Source organism: Symphalangus syndactylus, chromosome X (assembly GCF_028878055.3).
Source record: "Symphalangus syndactylus isolate Jambi chromosome X, NHGRI_mSymSyn1-v2.1_pri, whole genome shotgun sequence".
NCBI classification, from domain to species: Eukaryota; Metazoa; Chordata; class Mammalia; order Primates; family Hylobatidae; genus Symphalangus; species Symphalangus syndactylus.
Window position 1 is genome coordinate 60,252,377 of NC_072447.2, and position 23,097 is coordinate 60,275,473.

Consider the following 23,097-nt stretch of genomic DNA (forward strand, 5'->3'; position numbering starts at 1 on the left):
AGATCTGGTCTATGTTTACTCCTTCCTAATTCCTAGGTACAGTCCTTCAGAGGTTCCACCTGAAAGCCTGTGGTATTTAACAAGGCCCATCATCACCGGTGGAATCTGAACTTCAAGTCTAATTTCCTTGGCACACAATTTTCTACTAAAAGCTCTGCACCTGGCTGCTGTGAATTTCCAAATCTATCCCAAGCCATTTACCAATTAGTATATTCCTTGTAGGGAAAAGTAGCTTGGTCTATTGGACTTGTCTCTCTTCACTCCTCTTGTCACCAGGATCTTTCCATTCAGGTCCCATTGTCTTAGCTCAGGGCTCCCTCAGGTACTATCAGCCAGCTGCAGTCTCTTGCTACATGGGCTTCTTCAATATGGCTGCTTACTTCATCAAACCAGCAAGGAAAATCTCTCCAGTCTGCTAAGACAGTCTTATATAACATAATGTAGTCATGGGAGTGACATCCCATCACCTTTGCCCATAGTCTATTGGCTGGCAGCAGTCTCAGTTCTGCCCACCTTCAGGGAAGGGATTATATAGGGCATTAATCATTGGGGGTCATCTAGGGTTTCTGCCTTAACTGCTAACAGAAGAACGGGGACAAGAGGGAGTACAAGCATTCAGCAGCACTCACAAATATCAGTGAAAAGAGCTTTCTTCAGAAGTTCATTTTGTCTCATTACTTGAACACTTAAGCATTCCTTACATCTCTCACTTATAAAATTTGTTAACTAGCAACTTATATCACAGGATTTGGTGATTATAGAATAAAAAGCAATTGAGATGATTTTATCAGAAAATCACATACAGATATTATTAAAATCATAGGATACTGTATTTTCAGCTACTTGGGAGGCTGAGCAGGACTGCTTGGGCCCAGGAATTTGAGACCAGCCTGAACAACATACTGAGAGCCCCTGCCTCCAAATATTATAGGATACCCAGTCTCGAGATGCAAAATATTGTTGACCCTGGAACATGGGATTATGGGCACTGACCCTCCAGCAATAAAATATCTGCATATAATTTATGAATCCCCCCAAATTTGACTACTGATAGCTTACTGTTGACCAGAAGCCTTACTGATCATGTATACAGTCCATTAACACGTTTTGTGTATTATATGGGTATGCTATTTACTATTCATTCAGTGAAGTGGATCATAAGAAGTTTTCATCCTCGTCATCTTCACGTTGAACAGGCTGAGGAGGAGAAAGAAGGGTTGATCTTGCTGTCTCAGTGGTGGCACATATGGAAGAAAACCCACATATAAGTGGACATACACAGTTCAAACCCATGTTGTTCAAGGGTCAACTATGTACACACTCGAACCCGTAAACTCAATCATATGGAAAACAAATAGGCAATATGTATACATATGTGAAAATGGGGTCGTTTTAAGAAGAGAATGATGTTACATATTAAAGACAAAGCTGAGTGGCAAAATGGATGGGAAAAGAAAATAAGCATGCATAAGATACACTTTAAACGATATACTTTATTGGTGATTTCTGGAGACTACATTCAAAAAAATTTTTATACATCAATAATCCCCACACTCAAATGCCAATTTACTTAATAATTTGGTGTATTTCTTTCCTAGCTTTTTGTTCCATGTGTTTATCTATACACACACACCTATGAAATAGGTGAATACAAATTTATATTTATATAGATGAAATACAAATTTATACTTATATGTACATATAACTTTACTTATCACAAAATTTTTATATGTCAACCACCCAGAATCACTGATATAATGGTTCATATACTTCCTGTTTTTACAATATTAATCATATGGTTATTGTTTTATAGTATTTTTTACTTAATAATTTACCATGAACATTTTCCCAAATTTAAGACTATTGTCTTAATTGGTGCATGTTATTTCACCTAATTGACATATCAATTTTTAATCATCTATCATTGGATATTAAATTGTCTTATTTTTTCACTACTTTAAATAATACTGCTGTTATGGAAGATACTCTGAAAATTTTAAATCTTCTTATATTGCTTCACCATAAAATTATTACTCTTTCTTAAAACATGGAGAATTTTAAGTTCTAAGCACTGTTCCTAAGGAAAGTATGCAAAAGCTTACTATGTGCCCTTTCTGTAATGGCTTTGCATTTTTGCACTGAAGATATTGATGAATAATATATGTAAGGTCTCCTGTTTGAGATCTTTGTTTCAGGGATCCTGATGACTCATCCTCTCTTACCCTATTTAAGGAAGCATTTTTTTCTATTTGTTCAGGAAAATAATCTGGGAGTTTGCCCCACATAGGATATTTTATGCTTTATACTGTTCTTTTAAAAATGTCATACTCACTGAGTGTGGTGGCTCTCGCCTGTAATCCCAGCACTTTGGGAGGCTGAAGCGGGCTGATCACCTGAGGTCAGGAGTTCCAGACCAGCCTGCCCAACATGGCAAAACCACGTCTCTACTAAAAATACAAAAAAAAAAAATTAGCTGGGTGTGGTGGCGGGTGCCTGTAATCCCAGCTACTTGGGAGGCTGAGGCAGGAGAATCGCTTGAACCTGGGAGGTAGAGGCTGCAGTGAGCCAAGATTGTGCCACTGCACTCCAGCCTGGGCGACAAGAGCAAAACTCCATCTCTAAATAAATAAATAGTCATACTCTACTCCACAGTGAGCATATCTTAAATTTATAATTGTTTGCCACCTCTATACCTCTTCCACAAAATGTTTGGTAAAGAACATGGTAAGTGTGGTGGCTCATATCTATAATCCGAGTGCTTTGGGAGGCAAAGGTGGGAGGATCAATTAATGCTAGGAGTTCAAGACCAGCCTGGGCAACATTGCAAGACCCTGTCTCTATTAATAAAAGAATATAGAGCATGATTCCTCTCATTTCTACCATGGGTTTGTTTATTTATTTATTAGACAAGGTCTGGCTATAACGCCCAGGCTGGAGTGCAGTGGCATGATCTCAGTTCACTGCAACCTCTGCCTCCTGGGCTTAAGCCATCCTCCTACTTCAACCTCCTGAGTAGCTGGGACTACAGGTATGCACCACTACACTCAGATAACTTTTGTATTTTTTGTAGAGACAGAGTTTTGCCATGTTGCCCAGGCTGGTCTCAAACTTGTGAGCTCAAGCAATCTGCCCACCTCAGCCTCCCAAAAGTGCTAGGATTACAGGTGTGAGCTACCTACCACGCCTGGCTACCATGATTTTATAAGCTCACTAAATTCTTAGTTTTCCTCCGCATAAACACTCTGATAAACAGTGTCATTTAAATCATTTCTGAAGGCTTTCCCACATAACTACACTCAGTTTTGCCCCTTTTGAATTATTTGACATACAGTTCTTCACTCCTGGGTGAAGAATTCTGGGTGAAAAAACTGATCGCATTTATTGACACCTCTGGAATTATACTTTTGTACTTTTTATTAAGTTAAATGAACATTAACATATGAAGAATTTCCAATATTCTGGACATTTATAAGATTACTCCCCATGATTATTTGACAAATAATGAGACTAGTAAGTCAAATGACAAATTACTAGTATCTAGTATAATCATAGGTTTTTATCTCCTGTGTGACTTCTCTGATGTTTAATGAGAGTTGACTTCCCACTGAATGCTTTCCCACAGTCTCTGCATTCATAAGGTTTCTCTCCTGTATGAGTTCTGTGATGCACAATGAGAGTTGATTTCACACTGAAGGCCTTCCCACATTCACTACATTTGTAAGGTTTTTCTCCTGTATGAATTCTCTGATGTTTGATGAGAGTTGACTTCCTACTGAAGGCTTTTTTACAGTCAGTGCATTCATAGGGTCTCTCTCCTGTATGAATTCTCTGATGTTTAATCAGTGGTGACTTCTCACTAAAGGCTTTCCCACATTCGTTGCATTTATAGGGCTTCTCTCCTGTATGCATTCTCTGATGTACAATAAGGGTTGACTTTTCCCCAAAGGCTTTCCCACATCTTCTGCATTCATAAGGTTTCTCTCCTGTATGAGTTCTATGATGGACAGAGAGGTGTGACTTTCCACTGAAAGTCTTCCCACATATACTACATTCATAGGGTTTCTCTCCTGTATGAATTCTCTGATGAACAGAGAGGTGTGACTTTCCTCTGAAGCTTTTCCCACATTTACTACACTCATAAATGTTCTCTTTTGTATGAGTTCTCCAGTGTTTAGTGGGACTGGGCTTCTCATTAGAGGCTTTCCCATGTTCACTGCACTCAGGTTTCTCACTTGTGTGAATCCTTTGATATATAAGGCTGGACTTAGTACATTTAATACCTTTATAAAATGCTTGTCTAATGTGTGTTTTTTCATGTCTAATAAGATGATATGAACTCTTAAAGGCTTTTGGACATTTGCCACATACAAATGGTTTCTCTCCTGTATGAGTTCGTTGATGTTTAATCAGAGTTGACTTCTGGATAAAGGTTTTTCCACATTCACTGCATTCATAGGGCTTCTCCCCTGTGTGAGTTCTCTGGTGTGCTATGAGGGTTGACTTCTGGCTGAAGGCTTTTGCACATTCGCAGCATTCATAAGGTTTCTCTCCAGTGTGAGTTCTTTGATGTACAACTAAGTTTGCTTTCTGGATAAACACTTTTCCACATTCAGTACATTTGTAGAGTTTCTCCCCAGTTTGACTTCTCTGACTTTTTCTAAGGGCTTGCTTTTGGTGGATGGCTTTCCCTCGTTGATTAGGGTCAAAAAATTTCTCTGCAGGTTGAGCTTTATGAAGATTATAATGGAGGCATACTTTCCAATATGCCTTACATCCATCATCTTTCTTTCTTACATAGCTTCTATTTTGACTAAGAAAGTTTAAATTATGTTTTGAACACCTTTCCCATGAATAATATTTAGGGAGTCTTTGTTTTACAGAAACAAATTCTGTGTTGAGATAAATGATTTTCCTACATATTTTACATTCTTGACCACTTTCATCCTTCAGTGTTTCCTTGCCTATGAATGCAGCTTGCCACAGAAGTTTGTCTTGGCTTTCCTTGTAGTGATCTATCTGCTCGTCAACTTGCCAGACTTCTAGAAGAAAATGCAATGAATCATCAAACTTGTCTTCCCACTATAATTTATGAAATAACTAATCCCTAAATGCCCAAGCAGTGAACTCCTATCAACATGACTTGAGCTGATGTGGATGGAGGACCCTTCCCATGTCCCAGGCTCAAAATCAAGAAAAGAAATGTATTAGGTATCAAAATGAAGTGGGAATTTAAAGTGAGAGAGTAAACAGAACAGCTTGAGGATTTGAAGGGGACCATAACGCACAAATGTTCAGGAATTCAGCAAAGTCAGAGTGTAATTTTGGCTTAAAGCTTATATATATATATATACATATAATTGTATGTGTATATATATGTGTGTGTGTGTGTGTGTGTGTATGAAAGGTTGCCACTGCTATGAACCTACCAATAACAAGACCAACTTTTAAAATTTTTCAGTTTGTAGGCTCTGTACTATGCTTATAATCATTTGGATTGAGTTACAGAATTAGGCTTTTGATGTCTTATATATAACATCCTTCTTGCCAATTTCTCTGGCTAGTGGGGAATCTTTCTAGTTCCTGTTTAACAAGCATGGGAGCCCTTGTAGTTCTATATATATATACACACACACACACACTCATGTCTTTATAGCTGAAGACGTCACAGAACTTCTAGGGAAAACCAACTCTCACTGAGGAGTTCACAGTAGAAAATTTAAAACCTGGCTGGGCACGGTGGCTCACGCCTGTAATCCCAGCACTTTGGGAGGCTGAGGTGGGTGGATCACGAGGTCAGGAGTTCAAGACCAGACTGGCCAACATGGTGCAACCCTATCTCTACTAAAAATACAAAAATTAGCTGGGCGTGGTGGCAGGTGCCTGTAATCCCAGCTATTCAGGAGGCTGAGACAGGAGAATTGCTTGAAGCTGGGAGGCAGAGGTTGCAGTGAGCTGAGATCCCACCACTGCTCCCAGCCTGGGTGACACAGCAAGACTCCATCTCAAAAAAAAAAAAAAAAAAAAGAAAAGAAAATTTAAAACCTTAGAAGGAACTGATCCATCATTAGAAAGAATTGACCAATACGTTTAAATATACTCCCATTCCTAGAACTGTAGATAATAGAACAATCTGTACTTTAAAATAAGTATATTTCAAATGTACAAAGATAAGAACTAGACTATGAAGGAAATAGCAGGAAATTTTGAAAAAAGACAGATGAGTATTTTTAAGGTAGGCATTATTTAAAAAAAAACACTAGGTTGAACAGTAGACTAGCCACAGATAAGACAGATTTAATAAATTAGATGACAGATCTTGGGAAATCACTTAGTCTCTAACAGGCCTCCCTTGGCATAAACATTACACATGTTGGTGCATCTTTGATACTGGAGTTAGAGTGTGGTCTGTGTTCATGATAGGCAGACAGCATAAGGAAGTTAGAGTGTGCTCTGTATTCATGACAGGCAGGCAGCATAAGGAAGCCTGCACATGGATGCCTCCAGATTCTGCCTGTGACTTTTTCCCTTATAATCCAGTTGTTTATCATTACTACATCACTGTAATAAATCTTACCCATGATTACAACTATATGCTGAGTTCCATGAATTTCTCTAGAGAATATCTGAGTATGGGAGTGGTCTTGGGGACCCCTGATCTAGGCAGTATTTGAAGATACAATGACTGATTCTTTTCTAAAATGGAAGAAAGGCATGTATCCTACCACTAAATGTCCAAAGTCCTTGAGTGTGGAAAATAAACAAGTCTGCACTTAGACAAAGTTCAGTGCAGCCACAAGGATTTCAAGTCAGAAAGAAAATATTGTAGGCTACCATGAATAAATAAAAGTATCCCCTATAAAGAAATAATTATGTCAACATCAGACTTCTTCAAAAAAGAAGCCAGAAGATTAAAGAATAATATCTTCTCTGTCCCGAGACAAGGTTTCATCTTAGAACTCTATACCCAGATAAATTATCATAAAGAAAGATGACAAAGACATTTTTGGACAAGAAAAGACAAAGAATTTGCCATACACAAAACCTGGCTAAGAATAATGCTTGATACTTCAGTTATTCAGAAAGATAATGACTAAAGAGGAAAAAGGGGGTAAAGAAAATCCAGCAAAGGCAAGAAAAAAAGAAGTAATGAAAAGCAGGCTATGTAGAAAATATACTAAAAGAAGAAATACAAATATAGTAATTTCATAATAAATATATATTAACCCTATTAGTTAAATGCCAGCCATATCAAATTGCATTTTTAAAAAATCAGCTCCAGGTTTTCAGAAGACAATTAGGGCAAAATGACAGAGAAATGTTGAAAATAAAATTACAGGAAAAGGTACACCTGGCACTTAGTAACCAAAATAAAATTGGCAAGATAATGCTTATATGCCAAAAGCAAAGAAGGATAAAAGATGAGAATATTATAAAGCAATTTTCACTTACGAAGATGTGAAACTCTTAAATATACATGGCAAATTGATTCCACTTATGACGGATAAGAGGTAGTACATTTAGTATTATTGAAAATATACAGCCTGGGCAACATGGCAAAACCCGTCTCCACAAAAACATACAAAAAATTAGCTGGGCGTGGCCAGGCGCGGTGGCTCACGCTTGTAATCCCAGCACTTTGGGAGGCCGAGGCGGGTGGACCACGAGGTCAGAAGATCGAGACCACGGTGAAACCCCGTCTCTACTAAAAATACAAAAAAATTAGCCGGGCGTGGTGGCGGGCGCCTGTAGTCCCAGCTACTCGGAGAGGCTGAGGCAGGAGAATGGCGTGAACCCGGGAGGCGGAGCTTGCAGTGAGCCGAGGTCGCGCCACTGCGCTCCAGCCTGGGTGACAGAGCGAGACTCCGTCTCAAAAAAAAAAAAAAAAAATTAGCTGGGCGTGGTGGTGCACACCTATAGTCCCAGCTACTTAGGGGGCTGAGGCAAGAGGATTGCTTGAGCCCAGGAGGTCAAGGTTGCAGTGAGCCATGTACACAACACTACACTCTAGCCTGGGTGACAAAGTAAAACCCTGTCTCAAAAAAAAAAAATACGCACACGTGCACACATACACACACACACACACACACACACACACACACACATGCCTTACTATTCCACTTGTAGTTCATACCATAGAGAAATTATGGCAAATTTTAACATGTACAAGAATGACAACAAAATATTAGAAACCACCAAATATCCACCAATAAAGGTATGGAAAATGAACTATGACACTCATATTTCCGCTATTACAGCAGTTAAAATAAATGATCTAAATCTAAAGTATCAGCGTAAAGCTCAAAAGGTAATACTGAACACAGAAAGCAAGTTGCAGAAAGATCTCTATAATTTTTTTTTTTTTTTTGAGATGGGAGTCTCACTGTGTCACCCAGGCTGGAGTACAGTAGCGTGATCTCGGCTCACTGCAACCTCTGCCTCCTGGGTTCAAGCAATTCTCCTGCCTCAGCCTCCCGAGTAGCTGGGATTACAGGCACCTGCTACCATGCCTGCCTAATTTTTGTATTTTTAGTAGAGACAGGGTTTCACCATGCTGGCCAGGCTGGTCTCAAACACCTGACTTCATGCGATCCACCCACCTTGGCCTCCTAAAGTGCTGGGATTACAGGCGTGAGCTACCGTGCCTGGCCAAGATTCCTATAATTTGAGTGTAACAATCTGGTAATTTTACAAAAAGAATTCTATATTGATTACAGGTACAAATATACGTAGCAAAAGTATAAAAACATAGATTAGAAGGATACTCACAAAATTCATGATACTGTTTACCTGGGGAGGATATAAGAGGAATAGGCCTCAGGAGGGGAAAAATGGGACTTCAACTTTATTTGTAAACCTCTGTTTCTTTTCTTTTCTTTTTATTTTTTAAATTTTATTTATTTATTTATTTTGAGATGGAGTCTCCCTCTGTCGCCTAGGCTGGAGTGCAGTGGCGGGATCTCGGTTCACTGCAACCTCCGCCTCCCAAGTTCAAGAGATTCTCCTACCTCAGCCTCCTGAGTAGCTGGGATTACAGGCGCGCACCACCACGCCTGGCTAATTTTTGTATTTTTAGTACAGATGGGGTTTCACCATTTTGGTCAGGCTTGTCTTGAACTCCTGACCTTGTGATATGCCCGCCTCAGCCTCCCAAAGTGCTGGGATTACAGGCGTGAGCCACCGTGCCTGGCCTGTTTCTTTTATTTTTTAAAAAACGACAAAATGTTAACATTTGCTAATACTGGGAAGGAAGGAAGTACAAGAGTGTTTGTTAAAATTATGATTTTCTGTACTTTTTTGCAGTTTTAAAAGAAAGGCTTTTAGGCTAGACTTCTGAAATGACAGAGTGAGAGGAAGGACCTCAGTAAATCCTCTTCCCCCCAAAAGTAATGAAAATACTGGCAAAATCAAAAATTATAAAAATCAATCATTTCACGACTTTAGAAATTCACCAAAGGCGAACAATCAGTTAAAAATCATTTATTCAAGAAAAACTATGCCGGACGTGGTGGCTCATGCCTGTAATCCCAGCAATTTGGGAGGCCAAGGCGGGTGTATCACCTGAGGTCAGTTCAGGACCAACCTGGCCAACATGGTGAAACCCTGTCTCTACTAAAAATACAAAAATTAGCCAGGCATGATGGCAGGCACCTGTAATCCCAGCTACTCAGGAGGCTGAGGCAGGAAAACCGCTTGAACCTGGGACACAGAGGTTGTAGTGAGCCGAGATTGTGCCATTGCACTCTAGCCTGGGCTAAAAGAGCAAAACTCTGTCTCTCTCTCACACACACACACACACACACACACACACACACACACACACACAGGAAAAAAAAACTAGTAAACCTCAGTAAGAATAGCCAGGTCATGGTTCACTTGGCACTACTACTACTCTTCCTGCTCTCCCACTGGCTCCCCAGCTCCATGAAAACTGGTAGCCTCACAGCTACCCAAGGGGATGACCTGTTTTGGAGCTCTACCAAAAGCCCTATCCCCAGACTGCTGTTGCTATTTGATCTAACTTAAAGCTCAGCTCCAAGAAAATAAAGGACACTCTATGGTAACTCAAATCCACACAAAGAAATAAAGAGCACCAGTGAAGGTAACCTGTAGGAAAGTGTTAACACAGCAGAACTGATCTTTAGAAGGGCCTGCTCACAGGGCTGGCTCCTGGCTAAAGTCTGGGAACTTGGCTTGTGAAATATTCCCTATGTTGATATGATGGTTTTGCCTGCCTAGGGCACTGAACACCTGTTTTTCTTCTGGGAGTCTGGATGCCCGAACACTAGAGGCTGATGATTTTCTGGTATGATGTGCCTATTTTTAGTGGGTCAAACTGTACTTGCCCACAGACAAAGTGAAAGGAGCTTAAAAAAAAGGCCTAGCTTGCCGCTTGGATGTGCAGTGCAGCTGTCTGGCCCTGTAGCATCTTGGCTTTGCATGGGAAAAAAAAAAAAAAACTATCCCTGTGGGGATTTATTTCCTACCAGGCACCCAGAAATACTGCTGGCAGTGATCCCATATGGGGATATGTCAGAGCACCTGAGATAAAGGGGGTAAAATCTTATAAGCTGAAACAGAGAAAAAAATTACATCAAGTATCAATAATCAGAACAGCTTTACACTGAAAATTAGATGACAATGGAGCAATGCCTTCAAAAGTCTAAGGGAAAGACATTTCCATCCTAGAACTCTACTCCAAGCCAAACTCTCCATCAGGAGTCAAACACTTGTAGACATCCAAAAATCTCAAAACTTCATCTCCCATGGGCCTACATCCTTTCTTAGGAAAGTACTTGAAGACTGTGCTCCAACCAAATGAGGAAGGGGGCATGGCATAAAGAAAATATGAAACCCAGCAATGCAGAAGGTGAAGGGAATCCCCAGAATGACACTGAAGAGCAATGTCAGGATGGTAGCTGCACAAGAAGGAATGAGGATAATCCACCCAGATGAGAGCAGGTCAGAAGGCTCCAGAAAAACTCAGGGATATGACACTGAGGAAATCCTTGATATCTCCAGAAGCGCTCAGAGTCACTCTAGACAACTGGTGATAAGTATATGGAGGAAGAAACAAATGAAAGAAACAAAACAAGCCAGGAGAAGTGGTTCACTCCTGTAATCCCAGCATTTTGGGAGGCCGAGGCAAGAGAATGACTTGAGTCCAGGAGTTTGAGACCAGCCTAGACTGTCAGTCCAGTGAGACCCCGTCTCTATAAAAAACTTAAAAAATTAGCTGAGTGTGGTAGTGCACAGCTGTAGTCCCAGCTACTCGGGAGCTTGAGATGGGAAGATCGCTTGAGCCCAGGAGTTCGTAGCTGCAGGCTGCAGTGAGCCAAGACCATACCACTGCACTCCAGCCTGGGCAATACAGCAAGACTCTGTCTCAAAAAAAATAATTATTAACCAAAGGAACACAGTTATGCAGGGAAGGTAAATTAATCATAGATTACTATGTGGCTTGGCTGTGTATAGTATTTATATATACAGTTAGCCCTCTGTATCCATGGGTTTTATGTCTGTGGATTCAACCAACCAAGGATCAAAACCCACAAATACGAAGGGCCAATTATACCATGCCATTTTATATAAGGGACTTGAGTATCAGTGGATCCTGGTATCCATGGAGGTTCTGGAACAAATCCCCTGCAGACACAGCGAGCTAACTGTATAGTCATATTGTAAAAAATACTACTGATGGAAAACAAATTTATGGTATAATCACATTGGGACTATTGGGAAACAAGAAGTCTATGTACATACGCGTGCCTTTGGGTGGGTGACAGGAGCAGCGTGGTGAGTTCAATCTTAACCTTCCACAGTGAAACATTTCAAATAAGTTTTGTAAAATATATGTAAGTTATAAACAATAGTAATACCAAAAATAATACCTGTGTATCCACCACCCATTAAAACAAATAATAGTTATCTTTGAAGTTCTTCATATGCCCATTTCATTTTCTTTCTTTTCAGATAATCAATATCCTAAATTTTATGCTTATCATGCCCTTCACTTTCTTTACAGTTTCACCACATTTATTTTATTCTTTAAACCTCAGGCATGACCTACTTTAATAAAACTAAGACTTTTTTTAAATCAGGAGAATACTGCCTTAGGTTGGTAAATCGGACATCTCAGATGAAACATAATGGTCTAGAAAAATGACCAGAATTGATAGAAAATACAAGAAGCTTGAATAAATCAATAATTGTTTTTTAAATTATAAAAACTGACTCCATAATCAAGTCTTGCCATATCCAGATGGTTTTGAAAATGATTAGTATCAAACTCTCAGGAAACTAAATTTCAGTCACAGTTTCAAAAATTACAAGAAGGAAAAGTACTCAGTTTATTTTATGCAGCTAGTATAACCTTGGATACCAGAATAAGAGAAGAAAGTACAAAAAAAAGAAAATCTAAGATCTATTTTACTTCTAAACATTAATGCAAAATTCATAGGTTAAATACTAGTAAAATCAATTCTAAATTAATTTTTTAAAATGCTTCACAATTAAGTAGAGTTTAGCACAGGAACACAAGAACACTTCAATATCAGAAATTTATTCATGTAATCTACCACATTAATAGATTAAAGGAAGAAAAACTTGTCTTCTCAACATATGCAGAAAATAAGCATTCAAGAAAATACAACACTTATTAGCGATTTTTTAAAAAGTCTTACTAGGCCGGGGTGGTGGCTCACGCCTGTAATCCCAGCATTTTGGGAGGCCGAAGTGGGTGGATCACCTGGGGCCAGGAGTTCAAGACTAGCCTGGCCAACATGGTGAAACCCCATCTCTACTAAAAAATACAAAAAATTAGCTGGGCGTGGTGGTGGATGCCTATAATCCCAGATACTTGGGAGGCTGAGGCAGGAGAATTGCTTGAACCCGGGAGGAAGAGGTTGCAGTGAGCCGAGATTGCACCATTGCACTCCGGCCTGGGTAACAGAGCAAGACTCTGTCTCAAAACAAAAACAAAAACAAAAACAAAACGAAACAAAAGTCTTATTAACAAAACAGGACTAATAAAAGGGGCTCTTGATGAAAGATATCTTTCAAAATACCACATCAAATATCATATTTAATAGTGAAAGCTATAGAAATTACATCATTTCTGTGCCTCTGTTTTTTTTCATATATAAAACAGGGATAACAACCAGCCTACTTTACAGGGTCATTGGGAGGATTCAACTATTTAATATGTGCAAAGCATACAGAACAATGCATTTGTGGCACATGGCAAGCATTCAAATGCTGCTTATCATTTTATTACAATCATTGTCTTCATGATTATTTCCACTAAAATCAGAAACAAATAATGCAATATCATTGTATCTATTAAACATTGTACTACAGGTCCTAATTCATTGAGAGAAGAAAAAGAAATAAAATGTATAATTGGAAAAGACAATTGCCTTTATAAAGATAATTATTCACATAGAAGACCCAAGAGAATAAAAAAAGATTAGTATTAATAAAAGCCTTCAGAAAGATTTCTGTACATATGATTTTATGAATATCACTAGCATTCTCATATACTAATATTAACCAATTAGAAGATGTGACAGGAAAGAAGATCCCAATCACAAATGCAACAATAACTCAGAGGTATTTAGGAAGAAATTCAACAAAAAATGCACAAGATCTTCCTGACAAAAAATTTGAAACATTATTAAATGACATAAAAGGAAAACTGAGTAAGAGTTCACTGAAAGGAAAATTCAATAGTATAAAGATGCCAATTCCCAACCCACTCCCAATTCATTTCTAAACACATGCAATTGCAATTGGAATCCCAGAGTTTTCCTTGGAACTCAACAAACGAATCCTAAAATTCCTATGGGAGACCAAAGGATCAAAGGAGATAAGGGGACTAAAGCCTATTAGCTCTTAATAACATTAACTGATAAGAATGGTACAACAGGCCGGGTGCAATGGCTCATGCCTATAATCCCAGCACTTTGGGAGGCTGAGGCAGGTGGATCACCTGAGGTCGGAGTTCAAGACCGGCCTGGCCAAGATGGCGAAACCCTGTCTCTACTAAAAATACAAAAATTTGCCGGGCATGGTGGCATGTGCCTGTAATCCCAGCTACTCAGGAGGCTGAGACAGGAGAATTGGTTGAACCCAAGAGGTGAAGGCTGCAGTAAGCCAAGATCACACCATTGCACTCCAACCTGGGCAACAAGAGTGAAACTCCATCTCCAAAAAAAAAAGGGGGGTGCTCGCCTGGGCACAGTAGAGCAACCGTGTTTTGTCCGGGCACCACAGTGGCTCACGCCTGTAATCCCAGCACTTTGGGAGGCCGAGGCGGGCAGATCACCTGAGGTTAGGTGTTTGAGACCAGCCTGGCCAACAAGGTGAAACCCCATCTCTACTAAAAATACATGAAATTAGCCGGCCGTGGTGGCATATGCCTGTAATCCCAGCTACGCAGGAGGCTGAGGCAGGAGAATCACCTGAACCTGGGAGGTGGCGGTTGCAGTGAGCCAATATCACGCCATTGCACTCCAGCCTGGGCAACAAGAGCAAAACTCCGTCTCTAAATAAATAAATACATAAATTCCAGGCAGGTTTTAAGAAAATAAACAGCAAATATTTAAATTTTTAAAAAATTATATAAAAATATTTTTATGTGCTCAGCCAAAAAAAAAAAAAATTACTTAAAATTACACAAAAAGGGTCGGGCATGGTGGCTCATGCCTGTAATCCCAGCACTTTGGGAGGCCGAGGCAGGAGGATAACCTGAGGTCAGGAGTTCGAGATCAGCCTGGCCAACATGGTGAAACCCCGTCTCTACCAAAAATACAAAAAAAATTAGTTGAGCATGGTGGCACATGCCTGTAGTCCCAGCTACTCAGGAGGCTGAGGCAAGAGAATTGCTTAAACCCGGGAGGCAGAGGTTGCAGTGAGCCGAGATGGCACCACTGCACTCCAGCCTGGGTGACAGAATGAGATTCCATCTCACAGAAAAAAAAAAAAATTACACAGAAAGCAAACTAAAAATTGATACATTTGATTATTTTACAATTAAAACTTCTACTCAAAAAGACACCATAAACAGCCTAAACTAAGGAAAGATATTGACTACACACAAAATTGAAATCTAGAATATACAAAGAATTCATATAAAGCAATAAGAAGAGACAACTCAACAAAAACATGAATAAAGAATATGAACAGGCGGCTGGGTGCAGTGGCTCATGTCTGTAATCCCAGCACTTTGGGAGGCCGAGGCGGGCAGATCACGAGGTCAAGAGATCGAGACCATCCTGGCCAACATGGTGAAACTCTGCCTCTACTAAAAATACAAAAATTAGCTGGGCGTGGTGGTGCACACCTGTAGTCTCAGCTACTCAGGAGGCTGAAGCAGGAGAATCACTTGAACCCGGGAGGCAGAGGTTGCAGTGATCCGACGTCGCGCCACTGCACTCCAGCCTGGCAACGAGTGAGACTCCGTTTCAAAAAAAAAAAAAAAATATGAACAGGCAAGCCACAGAAGAGGAAATCTAACTAGTCAATAACATATGAAATGATAAATACTTTCAATAGTAATCAGGGAAGTGAAAATTACAATAACATACCAATTTACCCTTGCCATATTACCAAAATTTAAAATCTATAATTCTGTGTGTGTGTGTGTACACGAGTCTAAATCACACACTATCTGTAACATTAATTTTGCCACATAAGGTCATAGAGCTTTGCATTTTAACATTGATGATTCCTATTCAAAAGCTAAATTCCATACATTTCACGAAGCTGTATCTGCCCACCTGGCTGCAATCCATGCTTTTAGGGGATTAATTTGACATGATGTTAAAATCAGCTCTTTTTATTTCAAAGACTGGTAATAAAATACTATCAAGTATTTTCCCAGTCCACAGGCCTTTACGGGACTCAAAAGGAATAGGTCAAAACCACTTAATGTCCTTTATCTCTAACAAACCCTTTAAAGGCATAAGAGTGTTGGCCGGGTGTGGTGGCTCACACCTGTCATCCCAGCACTTTGGGAAGTGGAGGCAGGCAGATCACTTGAGTCCAGGAGTTCAAGAGCAGCCTGGGCAACATGGCGAAACCCTGTCTCTACCAAACAAACAAACTTAGCCAGGTGTCGTGGCATGTGCCTGTAGTCTCAGGTACTCTGAAGGCTGAGGCAGAAGGATCAATTGGGCCCAGGAGGTTGAGGCTGCAATGAGCCAAGATGGCGCCACTGCTCTCCAGCCTAGGCAACAGGGAGAGAGCCTCTCTCAAAAAATTTTAAAAAGAAGAAAAACAAAGTATAAGAGTGTTAAGGTTGAAGAAGCTAAGGAAGAAAATTTCTTTAGAGATAGCCATTGGAAAGCTGCGGCATTTTCTCTCTCCAATAGGTGAGTGAGGAGTGTGTTCACCCCACCCCAATCTGATGAGAAGGATTTCAAAGAGATGACCTGTTTGATATACATCCACTAAACTTTAGGGGACACAGAGAACTTGGCACCTGACTTTCACGTAGAAAAACTATAAATGACAGGCTGAGGCAGTCTGTGGTAGTAGAGAAAAGGTTGCATGGGGGTGAACTGTGGGTCTTACCCCCACAATCACACACACTCCACAAGCCAGATGTGGACCCTCTGGACATGAACAGGGCTGGGTTACTTTGGAAAGAGGGCTTTTTGCTAGCATCAAGGTGACCTCAGCAAAAAGAGACTGAAGGTACACCATGGGGCCTGGGGATATATTAAATAACTGGTTGGGAAAGTGGCCCTTCCTGCATCAAGGAAATTGCAGTCAGGAGGCTCCAGCTAGGACATCTCCAAGGAAACCATAAAGTGACAGGAACAGGAAGAATCAGTCTTTGGAATCTGCAACATAGAGAGGGCATCAATATTAGATTACAACTTTGTCAGTTAGGTCAAACTTTTTTTGCCCATTGTATCTCCTTCCTTCCTTCCTCACCCACTACACTCAAGGGCCAGAGATGGCCTAGGTGTTGAGTGGCGGAGAAAGGGGAAGGAGAAGAGCTAGCTGGAAGAGTAAAGAAAGAAAACACTGAGCATGCTCTTTTTGCCACTAAAATCTTTCGGCCTGAAGCAGGTATTTGCTGGGAGAGAGCTTTTCCTTTAAATGAACTTCATCGTTTTCAATACTATATGTGATTAGACTTACTTTAAAACTAAAATAAGACTACCACTGACCCTCAGAAATTGAAAGGATGATAAGGGAATATTAAGAACAACTTTATACTAATAAATTTGACAGACGAAACTGATAAACTTCTTGAAAGACACAAATTATTGGCTAGGCGTGATGGTGCATGCGTATAATCCCAACACTCTGGGAGACCTAAGTGGGCGGATCACCTGAGGTCACGAGTTCAAGACCAGCCTGGCCAACATGGCAAAACCCCATCTCTACTAAAAATACAAACATTAGGCAGGCATGATGGTGTACGCCTGTAATCCCAGCTACTCGAGAGGCTGAGACACGAGAATCGCTTGAACCTGAGAGGCAGAGATTGCAGTGAGCCGAGTTGGTGCCACTGCATTCTAGCCTGAGTGACAGAGCAAGACTGTCTCAAAAAAAAAAAAAAAAGGAGAAAAGAAAGACACAAATTATGAAAGCTCATTCAAGAAGAAATAGATCATCTGAATAACCCAGTATCTATCCAACTTCTAAGGAAGAAAGAATACAATTCTACATAAACTCTTCCAAAGAATTGGAAAAAGGAGGAAATACTTCCCAACTTGTTCTGTAGTCTTATTATCTTGATTGTGGTGATGTGATCCTGGGTATATACATGTCAACACTTACCAAACTGTTTGCTTTATTTTTTATTTTTTGGAGACAGGGTCTTGCTCTATCACCCAGGCTGGAGTACAGTAGAACAATCATAGCTCACTGTAACCTGAAACTCCTAGGCTCAAGTGATCCTCCCACCTTAACTTCCTGAGTAGCTATGACTACGGGCATGTGCCACCATGCCCAGCTAATGTTTTTTATTTTTGGTGAAGATGAGGTCTTGCTATGTCGCTCAGGCTGGTCTTGAACTTCTGGTCTCAAGCAATCCCCCCACCTCAGCCTCCCCAAGTGCTAGAATTACAGGTGTGAGCCACTGTGCCCATCCCTGTTTAAGTACGTATAATTTCTTGTATGCCAAATTAAACCAGAGTAAAGGGTTTAAAATAGCTAAATCAGTACTTAGAGATAGTTATGGCATTCACAATGCTTATATTAGAAAAGAAGGGTCTCAAATGATGACCTAAGCATCCACCTTATGAAACTAGAAAAAGAGCAAATTAAATTCAAACTAGCAGAAAGACAGAAATAAAAAAGATAAAAGCAAGAATGAATGAAATCGAGGTTTCCATTTCTAGCCACAATGGAGTAAGTCTACTACAGCCTCTCCTACTGATTATTGCAACAAAAATCTCTGGACAAAATACATAAAGTAACTACCTGAGGACTCTGACAAGTCAACAAAACCAGGAAGACTACAGAGGTGAGCCAAAAAGTAGAGAAGCAACTCATACATCAGTGGGTTCCCCTTTTATCCCTCATCTTCTCTCTCAAGACTTTGACCCAAATACAGGTCCCAGTGACTTATGAACATACACAAGTCCCGAGTTCATCCAGGGACTCTTCACTCAAGAGAAAGCAAAGCCACATACCCTTGAGAACGGAACTAAGATTTAAGCCACAGCTCAAGTCTGAGACTAACACCTGAGTGACAAATGTAAGCGGGGCAGTGAAGGCTTTGAACACTGCCCAAAGACTGAACCCACCACTCGAGTCTCTAACCCCTAAATGGCACATGCACACGACAGATGGAAAGGCTTTGAAAACTGAATTGGTTGGAACTGACACCCATAGAAGGTGAGACAGACCTAGTGGTTTATTACCTGATAAAGATGAAAAGCAATAAGGGGCTGGGCGCGGTGGCTCTTGCCTGTAATCCCAGCACTTTGGAAGGCCAAGGCGGGTGGATCACTTGAGGTCAGGAGTTCAGGACCAACCTGGCCAACATGGCGAAACCCGTCTCTACTAAAAACACAAAAAATTAGCCGGGCATGGTGGCAGGAGCCTGTAATCTCAGCTACTTGGGAGGCTGAGGCAGGAGAATTGCTTGGACCTGGGAGGCAGAGGTTACAGATTGCAGTGAGCTGAGATTGTGCCACTGCACTCCAGCCCGGGCAACAGAGTGAAACTCCGTCTCAAAAAAAAAAAAAAAAAAAAAGAAAAAGAAAAAAGAAAAGCAATAACGACACAGTCACCACTATCCAGGATAGAATCCAAAATTATTCAACATAACAACCAATCACAAAAATGTGACCAATTCTCCAGGGAAAAAGATAATTAACAGATGCCAATCCTGAAATAACCTAGGTGCTGGAAATATCAAAGACATTTAAGTAGTTATGACATCTAAGCTCCATGAGGTAATGGCAAACACCTGAAATGAATGGATAAATAGAAGTTCTCAACAGAGAAACAGAAACTGTAAAAATAAAAATTGTAAAAATGATTGGAAAAAAAAAAACAGGGCCTCTGGGGACCTGCAGGACAATACCAAAAGGTCCAATGTACATGTCATTAGAGTCCTCAAAGAAGGAGAAGAGACTAGTGTAGAAAAAAATATTGCAAAAAATAATAACCAAAAACTTCCCATATTTGGAAAAACACATGTATTTACAGACTCAAGAAGCACAGCACACCAGAATGAATATAAACTCAAAAGAAACACCAGAAACATTATAATCAAAAGCCTGGAAAGCTAACTTAAAACATTTCTATGCAGCCAGAGGAAAAAAAGGTACACTGCCTACAAGCAAACAAGGATTCCAAAGGACTGCAAAATTCTCATCAGAAACAGTGGAGGTCAGAAAACAATGGAACATCTTAAAAATACTAAAGGAAAAGAAATGTCAATCCATAATTCTACATCCAGCAAAAACACCCTTCAAGAATGAAGACAAGTGTTCACTGTCTAAAATTGGAACATATACTAAAATTGGAACAATACAGAGAAGATTAGCATGGCTCCTGTGTAAGGATGACATGCAAATTTGTGAAGGGTTTCATATTTTTTTATAACACAGAGGATAAATGCTTGAGGGGATGGATACGCCATTCACTCTGATATGATTATTACACATCATATGCCTGTATCAAAATATCTGATGTACCCCATAAACATATATACCTACTATTTACCCGTAAAAATAAAAATTAAAAAAAAAAGAAGACGAAGTGTAAAAATTATCAGGTGAAGGAAAATTAAGAGATTTTTGTCAACAGCAGACTTCTTCTAAGAGAAATGCTGTAGGTTCTTCTTCAGGTGAAGGGAGATGATATCAGAGGGAAACATGGAACTTTGGGAATAAATGAGGAGCCACAGAAATGGCAAAATATCTGGGTAAATGTAATGGATAATTTTTCTCCTTTTGAATTCTTTAAGATATATATGATAGTTGAAAGCAAAAAAAATATAACACTGTCTGGGGATTTAAAATGTTATAGATGTAATATGTTTGAAAACTATAACATGAGAGAAATTAACCACATCTATACTGTTGTAAAGCTTCTATGTATTACTTTAAGTATTAAACTATAAGTAGAATGTGAAAGGTTGTGTGTGACTATCTTAGTGTCTACAGCAGCCACTGATTTTAAAAAATAACAACCAGGCATGACATCACACACCTGTAGTCCAAGCTACTTGGGAGAGTGAGGCAAGAGGATTGCTTGTGCCCAGGAGCTCAAGACCAGCCTGGGCAACATAGTGAGACCCCATCTTAAAAAATAAATAAATAGGCCAGGCGTGGTGGCTCATGCCTGTAATCCCAGAACTTTGAGAGGCTGAGGCGGGCGGATCATGAGGTCAGGAGATCGAGACCATCCTGGCTAACACGGTGAAACCCTGTCTCTACTAAAAATACAAAAAAAAAAAAAATAGCTGGGCATTCTGGTGGGTGGCTGTAGTCCCAGCTACTCGGGAGGCTGAGGCTGGAGAATGGTGTGAACCCAGGAGGCGGAGTTTGCAGTGAGCCGAGATCGCATCACGCCACTGCACTCCAGCCTGGGCGATAGAGCGAGACTCTGTCTCTAAATAAATAAATAAATAGGGCAGGACACAGTGGTTCACGCCTGTAATCCCAGCACTTTGGGAGGTTGAGGTGGGTGGATCACCTGAGGTCAGGTGCTCAAGATCAGCCTGACCAATATGGTGAAACCCCGTGTATACTAAAAATACAAAACTTAGCCAGGCGTGGTGGTGTGCGCCTGTAATCCCAGCTACTCGGGAGGCTGAGACAGGAGAAACGCTTGAACCCAGGAGGCAGAGGTTGCAGTGAGCCAAGATCGCACCACTGCGCTCCAGCCTGGGCAACAGAGCAAGACACCATCATAGATAGATAGATAGATAGATAGATAGATAGATAGATAGATAGATAGACAGACAGACAGATAGACAGACAGATAGATAGGCCAGGTGTGGTGGCTCATGCCTGGAATCCCAGCACTTTGGGAGGCTGAGGCGGGCGGATCACTTGAGTTCAGGAGTTCGAGACCAGGCTGGCCAACATGGTGAAGCCCCGTCTCTACTAAAAATACAAAAATTAGCTGGGTATGGCAGTGTGCATGTGTAGTCCCAGCTACTCGGGAGGCTGGGGCAGGAGAATCGCTTGAACCAGGATGGTGGAGCTTGCAGTGAGCCAAGATCGCGCCACTGCACTCCAGCCTGGGCGACAGAGCGAGACTCGCTCTCAAAAATAAATAAATAAATAAATAAAAATAAATAAATACATACATAAAAATTTAATTTAAAAACAAGGAGACAGTGACAAAAAGTAAAGAGGTATGTTTAAAATATAATATTTAAATTATAATTGCACTCCTGGAAATTCATCCCAGAGAAATAAAAACTTATTACAAAAACCTACACAGAAATGTTTGTAGCAAATGTATTTGTAATAGCCCAACACTGGATACAACCTAGGTGTCCTTCAACAGGTGAACGATTAAACAAACATGCATACCATGGAATGCTACTCAGCAATAAAAAGAATCAAGCTTGATACATACAACAACCTGAATGAATCTCTGGAGGATTATACTGAGTGAAAAAGAACTAATCCCTTAAGGTTACATACAGTATGACTCCATTATGTAACATTTTTCAAATGACGAAATCATAGAAACAGAGAACATATTAGTAGTTACCAGGCTATAAGAGGAGATGGGCTGGGAGAAAATCAGTATGACTATAAAAGAGTTACGGCCAGGTGTGGTGTCTCACACCTGTAATCCCAGCACTTTGGGAGGCCAAGTTGGGCAGATCGCTTGAGGTCTGGAGTTTGAGACCAGCCTGGCCAACATGGTGAAACCCCATCTCTACTAAAATACAAAACTTAGCCAGGTGGTGGCAGGCGCCTGTAATCCCAGCTACTCAGGAGGCTGAGACAGGAGAATCGCTTGAACCCAGGAGGCAGAGGTTGCAGTGAGACCAGATCACGCCATTGCACTCCAGCCTGGGCCACACAGTGAGACTCCATCTCAAAAATAAATAAATAAATAATAAAAAGAGTGACATGAGGGATCCTTGCAGTGACAGAAATGTTCCATATTTGATCTGTATAGATGTCAATATCCTGGTTGGGATACTGTACTACAGTTCTGCAAGATGTTACCTACCAGTGGGGGGAATTGGATAAAGGGTACATTACGATCTCTTTGTATTACATCTTACAAGTGCATGAGAATGTATAATGATCTCAAAACTAAAAGTTTAAGAAAATATTCAAATGTTCCAAAGAAGAGAGGAATGGGAAAATAGAATAACAACAATCAGAAAAAGGGGGACAAAGAAAGAAATAATAAAATGGTAGACCTACATCCAACAATGTCAATAATTACAAAAACACACCAATTAAAAGGCAGATTGTCAGTTGAGATTAAACAAGATTCAACTATATCATGTCTATGAGAAATGCAATTTAAATGGAAAGAATCTCTGTTCAACAAGAGACACAAGAAAGACAGTCTAGACTGGGCGCAGTGGCTCACGACTCTAATCCCAGCACTTTGGGAGGCCGAGGTGGGCGGATTGCCTGAGCTCAG

The 23,097-nt window shown here is 40.3% G+C and overlaps 2 protein-coding genes and 1 non-coding gene across 7 annotated transcripts in view; 2 read left to right on the forward strand and 1 right to left on the reverse strand.

Moving 5' to 3' along the window:
* LOC129475042 (zinc finger protein 674-like) overlaps window positions 1-23,097 on the forward strand; it is a 981,285-nt gene that overhangs the window by 50,293 nt on the left and 907,895 nt on the right.
* The window catches only part of LOC129475044 (zinc finger protein 674), a 44,142-nt gene continuing 24,436 nt past the window's right edge, over window positions 3,392-23,097 (reverse strand). For 4 of the 5 annotated variants that reach the window (XM_063634433.1, XM_063634434.1, XM_063634436.1 and 1 more), the window contains one exon: window positions 3,392-5,039. In XM_063634433.1, the coding sequence (XP_063490503.1) occupies window positions 3,547-5,039 (1,493 nt within the window). In that variant the 3' untranslated portion in view covers window positions 3,392-3,546. The remainder of the gene's footprint in view (window positions 5,040-23,097) is intronic. The other variant, XM_063634437.1, reaches the window with a different exon arrangement.
* On the forward strand, window positions 19,958-20,067 carry LOC129476511 (U6 spliceosomal RNA). The gene has a single exon (XR_008654952.1). It is a non-coding gene; the product is annotated as a U6 spliceosomal RNA (small nuclear RNA).